General features: G+C 38.7%; 1 protein-coding gene across 3 annotated transcripts in view; it reads left to right on the forward strand.

Moving 5' to 3' along the window:
* PPP4R3A (protein phosphatase 4 regulatory subunit 3A) overlaps positions 1-8,847 on the forward strand; it is a 36,905-nt gene extending 28,058 nt beyond the window's left edge. For all 3 annotated transcript variants that reach the window (XM_037130120.2, XM_037130122.2, XM_037130123.2), the window contains 5 exons: positions 4,433-4,602; positions 5,624-5,766; positions 6,399-6,589; positions 7,023-7,249; positions 8,139-8,847. In XM_037130120.2, coding sequence (XP_036986015.1) covers positions 4,433-4,602; positions 5,624-5,766; positions 6,399-6,589; positions 7,023-7,249; positions 8,139-8,249 — 842 coding nt within the window. In that variant the 3' untranslated portion in view covers positions 8,250-8,847. The remainder of the gene's footprint in view (positions 1-4,432; positions 4,603-5,623; positions 5,767-6,398; positions 6,590-7,022; positions 7,250-8,138) is intronic.
* Positions 8,848-8,898: the final 51 nt, after the last annotated feature.

The following is an 8,898-nucleotide window of genomic DNA, read 5'->3' on the forward strand; positions in this document are numbered from 1 at the left end:
AAATACCTAGAGTCCGTATACGGCCCACAGAGCCTAGAATGTGTACTGTGCAGACCTTCGTGGGAGTGGTCCGTCAGCTCTTTGGAGCAACAGATAGTCTTTTAACACAGTCATTTTTAGCCACACTGTTTGTTTATTTGTTTCCAAAAAATTGGCTTTCACTGTATTCTTAAAGACCCTACTTTATTCAAATTAAAAACCCTTTTTCTGAGTTGGAAATATGTTAATCTGGAATATCATGGACCGTGTAGCAGCCCACCTTCTTCTGCTAAGCTGGCAGTCCAGTTTTCGGGGCACCTAGAGGCTAACTGAGATGGCTGCTGGTGATTGACACTTTTTGTTTTTTGTAGGTAAGTTTTGTTCTTGTCGTACACTAATTAGAGTGTACAACACTTCTATTACTTCATTTAAAATTTTTCTTGCCTGATTTTTAAAAATAGCCTTAAATTATGAAAACAATTTTTATATAAGGTTGTTTCTGATGTTGATTTATCAACATTTTTACCTTTAGTATTAGAAACAGGTTTTCTTGTAAAAAAGTTTACTAAACTTTTTCTATCAGGGTAACAGTTGCCATATAATTGACTTAGATTTTTAGGCCAGCGTACACATTACAGCACACACTGACCACACATCTGGTCAGAGTATATATTTTCAACTTCCAGTTTTCGGATAGTCAGTACAACTGCTTTGTGCTAATTATCCAAAACCTTTGATATTACTTTACTAATCTTTTTCAGCCAAGAGTAATAGGTAGCATCAGTGGCATAAAACTATATTGCTAAAAACAGCAAAAGATAAGTTCATTATTTTGCATATGTCTGGGAGCTAATTTATTAGCCCATGTGAAAGAAAGGCTTTTAAACTCATGCATTTTCTACACACCTATCAGAGCAAAAGTGAGAAGCCCCCAGAGCAAGTTAAGAGGGAGTTTATAATGAATGCTTCTTGGAATGTGTCACCATAGAAGATTTTATTTGCATATTGGGAAAGGGCATTTGTGAGCAGATGGGACAGCACGGAACAACAGAATAAATAACAAGTTGATCAGTTTTATTTCAATAAACTTAGTAAACACTTACTGTTTCACTGATTCTGACTGTATTTCAGTAAGACATCAGTAAGAAATACTGATTCTTATTGTATTTCACTGATTCTGAGATTATATATTTTATACATTTACCATTTCTTAAGGTGAGTCTTAACAATGGCATGTCATGACCTATAGTTTTTTGTTTGTTCATTCTGTTTTCTTAGCAGTAGAAAAGGTAAAAGTTTTTTTCGCAATCACTGGCATCTTACATTTCAAGAAGAATGATATATACCTGGTACTAGGATGATTAAGACCTGGACTCAGTGGTCAAGTGGATCAGAGTTTATTTAGGAGGAAGATCTGTAAAAATTAAAACAACACTTTAAGCACAGTGTTATGTGTTTAGATGTATAGTGGAAATTATTTATTCTACATGATTGAGGCAGATCAGGAAAATTTTGGAAGACTTGAGTTTCTCCTTGTCACAGGAGAGTGATGTCCTTGTTAGAATACACAATCAGATGTGCAAATGCGGAGAAGTGTGGTGTGTTAGAGGTTTGGTGCAGTACAAGCCCTGTGGGAGGGTGACAGGAAAGGCCCGATCTTCAAGCCTTTATCTCATTTGGCTTGTGGTAGTGCAAAGAAAGTTTCTCATAATTTAATGAGAACTATGAAAAGAAGCATTACAAATTAATGAATGTCTACACTGTTGGAAATTTAAGTGTAACAGATAAATCTTAGTTGTCTTTTATTATCATTAATATTTTCCAAACTATCGTTAAACCTAAATCCTCAGTTATTCTCAGTGTGTAGCTGTCTCCCCAGGATTGAGAAGATAAATAGCTTTTGAAAGATGCCAGTCAGTAGGAGCGAACTCTTTTGGACTGGTTTTGCAGTATACAGGAGGAGTTTTTATCAAGGATTTGTGAAAGAACTAAGCATAAATTTGAGAAGATTGAAGACACTTTTGGACTTCTGATAATGAAGTACATTAAAATAAGTATAGTTTTTAAAAGGGTTTATAAGTAAATTTAATTGCATTCTTGTAAGGACAAAGGATAATGAGTGGTTAAGTGTGAACAGTTTGGGGGACTTGGAGATACTTTTCATATCTGTTTCTTCTTAATTAGTATACTTTTGTCATATTGAAAGACGACTGATCAAGTCTGTGAGACCAGCAATATATCCAACGCTAAGTCGATATGTACATACATACACAGGCACGCACACACACCAGTAATATTCATCTTATTTCTTGGCCTTTTCAGGATTCTTGGGTCTTACATTATAACATTTTAGCTCATATTTTTATGTTTTCTGTATTCTTATTAAAAAATTTGTAAGAGGAATGAGATTAAGTATGTTGGAGATACTTCCATTTAGCTATATCATTAGTTACATGTGATGTAATCCCTGTGTGTATGGATTACTTGTTTTAGAGATCATTGAAACTGAGCACAGAAGATCCCTGGCATGCCAATCATGAAAGCTGGAGGTATAAGCGGAAGCAGCGTGCACTCTGCATTAAGAACCCTGTGGTCATGCCAGTATGACCTAATGCAAAAGCTTCCTCTAAGCCCCTTTGAGCAGCTTGACTTCACAGAATACACTAGTAAATTTTTGAAAGCAACTTTTTATTCAGCAGAGAATAGTGGTTGGATCTTTTTGATGCAGGTTTCTTTTGGGGGTTGGGTTTGAGTGGAAACAACAAAGTTTTTGATACAAATAAATGAGAGCAAATAAAAATGAGAGGAGCAAAATAAAAAGACTGTTAGAACTGCTTTCTATCTACAGCAGCAGTTTCTGAACAGAACTGCTCTCGAGGAGATGGTGGTGCCATCTGTGTTGGTCTTAGTGAATTCTATCTAGGAAGGGAACTGCTTTCCACTTCCCTAGGAACTACCCGGGAACTGTGTGAGGACCACAGGGTCCAGCTGGTGTCTGTTATGGTAGCACACAAGTCTCCACAAAGCCAGCAAATTCTCACTAGTTCTGGCCTCAGTTACAAAAGCTCAAAATTTGGCCTTAGTAGCATGAGCTCTAAAAGTATCGATTTTGATTCTAACAAATGGAACTAACTGCCTAAGTTACTTTGTCTAGTAACATTAAATGAAAAACCAAACTCTAAAACCATTGTTTTGGGAAAATAAACCCTTGTTCGGATTTGACTTTAAACACAGAAAGATGCCTCTTCTTGTTTAAAATGTCTTATTTCACCATGCTTTTATGTATTTGAAAATATTCAATAGTTTAAAAAATAAAATGCAATTACTATTCTATAAACTATTTTGAAGTTCCCTGCCCAGAGTGTCTCTTTAGAAAGAAACACTCTTAAGTTGAATTGTTAAGGCAGTTTATAATCACCTGTACCTAATTGGGCATTCACTTGTGGACCTCTTTTCTGCCAACTGAAGAAAAATTGAGCTGCTTTACTCCTCTGCCTTCCCACCCAGAAACCGTGTCAGCATGGTTGCCTGGCTACCTGCTCATGAAGGACTTGATTAATAACAAATTGGCAATTTAACGAGCCACTTCCATGATCTCCAAAGAAACCAAAATACAAACACAATATTTAATCTTGCCAACCGAAGACGATGTGACTGCATGAAGTGAGTATGCTTTTTTGAACTGTTTACAATAACTGGGGCATTAACTTACTGATAACCCATTTAGGTGAAGAGGGCTTTGTTAAAGTCTAGCTGTCTGTGTATTTGGATCTTGACGGATGGTGACTTGACTCCCCATGCCTCAAGATGTAAATATACCTTTTAATCTGTAAGTTAAAGCCTAATTAATTGTAAAAAGAAAAACTATAAAAAAATTAAAAAGCATACTCGCTGCAATAAGCATAGAGGACCACATTTTAAAACAATCTCCTCTAAATTTATTTCTAAACTATGGGAAGGCAAATTTTGGGTCATGCAGCTTTTTGTGTTTTACAGCATTTCTACAAACACATCCATAAATCAGTGCAACCCATGAATTCTGGTGCAAAATAGTGTCCAAAAATAATGATCAAATTGTATGGTGGATTGTCCTGATAAAGCAATGGTTTTTCTAATATTTTGAAGATAGCTGTAAATAAGGATATGTTTAGAATTCTCCAAGCACAATAGATTAGTTCATTTCTTGGCCCTATCTTGGCTTCTATTTCAGATATAAAGTACATTCTGGTCATTACTAACTTGCAGAGTTTTTCTGGCTCTCTAAGACTTGTGTTCTATGGTGACAAACGCTACTTTGGAGTACATTTTTCAGAACCCTTTGGTAATCTTTAGGTTCACACTTTGGGAACAGTAATGTCCCTGCACAAAGAGCTGTATGTATTAAACAGCTCTTTTTGTAAGTTTAAGAGACGGAAATGTGGAGTGTAATATGAACAATGCCTCTTTGTTTCAGGTGCTCTTCGTTTTAAAAGAAAGATTATCGGATTAAAAGATGAGTTTTACAACCGCTACATAATGAAAAGTTTTTTGTTTGAACCAGTAGTCAAAGCATTTCTCAACAATGGATCCCGCTACAACCTGATGAACTCTGCTATCATAGAGATGTTCGAATTCATTAGAGTGGTAGGTTCTGTGCTCTGTCCTTTTAGAATTTAGGCTTTGAGAAACTTTGAATACACATTATTGATACCTTGGCTTATTTGAGATTGTTATATTTTCTAAAAATCTGTTACCCAAAAGCTTTGTGAGAGACTCAATTCAAACTAATAACCGAAACAGTCTCTCTCAGCAGCTGTGACTCATTATAGGACAGTTCAAAGCTGCTTACTGTCGTGAGAATCATTTTTAAAAAGTAAAATTATAGTTGATAAGCATTTTGATGTGTTTTTGTATAACTTTCTTGACGTTTCTCCCATATGTTTCTAAAGAGCAATTTTATAGCCAGCTCTTGGTTCTTTAATGATACATTCACCAGTGGCTCTCAAACATTGCCGTGTATTAGAATTGTCTGTGGCATACTTTTTAAACATGGTAAAGTATATATAACATTAAACGTGTTACCGTAGCCATTTTCAGGTGTGTCATTCACTGGCATTCAGTGCATTCACATTGTTGTGCAACCGCCACAACCACCCAGATAGGCACTTTGGTGTGACTGATACCTGTCTGTCCTCACCCAAGGACACGCGTGCTGACTTTTAGAGAGAGGGGAAGGGAGAAGTAGAGGGAGAGAAACACCGTGGTCGGTAGCCTTTTGCACGCATCCCAACTAAGGAACAAACTTATACCCCAGGCATATGCCCTGACTGGGAATTGAACCTACGATCTTTGTTTGTGGGATGATGCCCCACCAGCTGAGCCACACCAGACAGGGCGAGTGTGATTTAAAATATCCATGCCCAGACACCAGACGTACCGAGCACGAGTCACCTCGGCTGCGACCTGTGCGTTTACTTTGGAAAGACCCACAGGAAATGTGGACGTACCCAGTGTGTTGTGCCTGTGTTCATTGTCAGACAGTCTCTAGAGTATAATCATTTTATGAAGCTAAACTCTTTTGGTGTTTGTCAGTTCACAACAATTGGGTAATTATCTTTCTAAAATAACATTTCATCTTACTTTTTATTACAATTCTTTTCTATAGGAAGATATAAAGTCACTGACTGCTCATGTCATTGAAAATTACTGGAAAGCACTGGAAGATGTAGATTATGTACAGACATTTAAAGGGTTAAAATTGAGATTTGAACAACAAAGGGAAAGGCAAGATAATCCCAAACTTGACAGGTAAATTACCACATATTTGAACCTGTTCATGCAGTGAGTGATACGTTGTGTGGCAGCGGCTCTTTTCTGCTTGTATTTCACCCCTTGGCTTGGCAGGGAGGAGGAGACAGCACGGAGTGAGTAGAAGTGGTAGTGTCCTCCGTGGCGGGCACTGTGGGGGTCTCCCTGCAGGCGCAGGTGGGGGCTCCCCCTCAGGCGAGTATTGAGCTGGCCAAGGAGGAAAAATGGCCGTGCGTGGCACTGAGGCTCGTGTGTCCAGGCAGATCCGAACATTACCCTGCTTGCTTTGAATTACTTCAAGGTTACAAATGTTTTAAGAAATGTACATTTTCCTAAATACCCGATTTTACATTTTAAAGTCCATAAATTATGACTTGTGAATTTCTGGTGTTAAGTTTAGTAACTGATGTGTAATAGTACAATTTTGATAATAGGAAGTTGAATTCCGCTAGTTACTGTTAGATTTGGCAGAGTGTGTTTTTAAATTCAGGTTAAAACTTTTTGTCGGCCTCTAGTGTATAAATGTTTTATCCCATTTATCTGGTGAGACTAGATCTAATTCAGAGCAGTGCTTGAAAACCATCTAATGAAACTTTCACGAGCCCGTTTGCCCCCGTCTTCTTTCTCTTCAGTATGCGTTCCATTTTGAGGAACCACAGGTACCGCAGGGATGCCAGGACGCTCGAGGACGAAGAGGAGATGTGGTTCAACACGGACGAAGACGACATGGAGGACGGAGAGGCCGCGGTGTCTCCATCCGACAAAACGAAAACCGATGACGACATCATGGACCCAATAAGTAAATTCATGGAAAGAAAGAAATGTATGTTGAAAAGACGGGCAAGCAAAAATGGTCTTTCTCTCTCTAGGTTTATCCTTGTTTCTCGACACAGTGATTAGTATCCACTTTGTGTCACGACATAGATTTTAAAGACGGTTGCCTTAAAGAGGGTGAATTAATAGCTCTTGTGAAGGTACAGGCTAAACGTTCTTAATTTGACTTAAGGAGAAAAATATTATTTCAGGAAGGATAGGCACACTGAATATATTACTGAAAGTTTCGTTCCTTCTCAGTAGTAAAATTCAGTGGGTGATGGTATTTACTGATCTGTTGAGCTTTGTTCAAAAATTGATCTGCAGTGTTCCTCCCTGGCAGAGGAGTAAGCTGTTGAATTGTGTGTTAGTGTCACCTCACTTGGGGGAGTTTTTAAAGGGTAAGTATGGTTGATAACTATTGACAATATTCTTATTTTTAGTAAAAGAAAGCGAGGAAAAGGAGGTGCTTCTGAAAACCAATCTTTCTGGCCGGCAGAGCCCAAGTTTCAAGCTTTCCCTCTCCAGTGGGACAAAGACTAACCTCACCAGCCAGTCACCTGCAGCAAATCTGCCTGGTTCTCCAGGATCGCCGGGGTCCCCAGGATCTCCGGGCTCTCCTGGATCGGTCCCTAAAAATACATCTCAGACGGCAGCTATTACTACCAAGGTACACTTCCGACTCCTGAGCCTAATTTAAGCTTTCTCAACAATAATTATTTGGACCGAGAATCCCTTTGCTTACTCTCTTTTTGGAACTGGTTTACTCAGTTTTCCCAATTAATAAAGACTTTGTGGGGGAAAAAGATAATCTAAATACCCAGACACTCCTAATTTTCTTTTGCCAACAAGCAAGGTTTATAAGAAGAAATTAACCATCTGTTATTAGTAACACTTCATATAAAAAGGGATCAAAATTTTAACACCAGAAATGTAGGAAAGACACCTCAGAATGAAAAGCAGTTCTTTTGGTTTCCGTATGCTACCCAAGGCTAGCATAACCGGCTGGTATTTGAGCTGTATTGCTCTAAATCAGGAATATACTGCTCATCTACGTGTGTGTATTGCTCTGATGTGAGGTCTACAAGGTAGTGTGAGAAATGCTGAGATGAAGGGACATGCTCAGGACAAGAGCACTGTGACTTTCCCCAGCCATCTGAATGGTGAACCGCAGCGGTTCTGGGGAGCCAGGGGTACAGGGAAGGCCAGGTGAGATGACAGGGAGGGGTAGGGCTGCTTCCCTCTCCCACAGCTGACGGTCTGTCGGCCCACATTTCCAGTGGTCTCTTTACCTTCCGTCGTGTATCTGACACTCTAGACTTCTTTTAAACATTTTTAATGCATCGTTAATCTTAAAACATTTGAATTTTTAATCATTAATGATTTTACTTCCTGGGATTTACTAGGATTATAAACTACTAAATGTTTTTGCTCTGGGAAATTTAGGAAATGAATGCATTTCAGTTATGTGTAATCTCACCTCTCAAAAGTTCTACATTGAGGTGGGTGTGGGAGGTGTGTATCCTTTACCCATACTTACAGTCCTTGTTTCTGAACAGGGAGGCCTTGTGGGTCTGGTAGATTATCCCGATGATGATGAAGATGATGATGAGGATGAAGACAAGGAAGACACGCTACCATTGTCAAAGAAAGCAAAGTTTGAGTCATAATAATGGCAACTGCCTACAATCAGTACCTGTAGAAAAACTGGTTCTCTACCCCGACCCCCTACAAAATCCACAACAAAGCAGTGGTCTCTTGTGAACGACTGACACAGATCAGCCTCGCACACTTGACTTCTGCTCATCAAGTGCCAATTCAATGGAGCAGGAGGAGGGGATATTACACACTGGGGGAAAGACATAAGCCTTTGAGCTCTCCAGCTTGGACCACACATTGCCCTTTTCTCAGGGAAGGAAATGGAAACATAAAGCCAACAGGGCAGGGGTTTTCTAAGTGGATTGACTGGTCAGTTGCTACAATCAATATGCTTTCTCGGACCATGTTTGGGACTCAGAAGAATAGGCTTTTTGGCCATAATTCTTAACTAGTTAAGAATGCCAGCAGTTTCTTTGTATAAAGAGACCTGCCTTTAAAATCGTACATTCTGAACATTTTAGTCAAACTACAACAGGTTTGGAAAACCTATGGGGGAGGGGCGAATATAAAGTTTCCTCTTTTTTATCTGTTCCCTTTGCCCTTCGAACTGCAGATTTTTTTTAAAGTGGGGTTTTGTCCCTGCTTTATTAAAGATTGAGTGGAATTCTAGATGTGGTCATTTGTGTCATAATTTTTTTTGTTTCATTTTGTCCGATATTT

Source organism: Artibeus jamaicensis, unplaced genomic scaffold, assembly GCF_021234435.1.
Source record: "Artibeus jamaicensis isolate MK-2021 breed Jamaican fruit bat unplaced genomic scaffold, CSHL_Jam_final contig_444, whole genome shotgun sequence".
Lineage (NCBI taxonomy): Eukaryota > Metazoa > Chordata > Mammalia > Chiroptera > Phyllostomidae > Artibeus > Artibeus jamaicensis.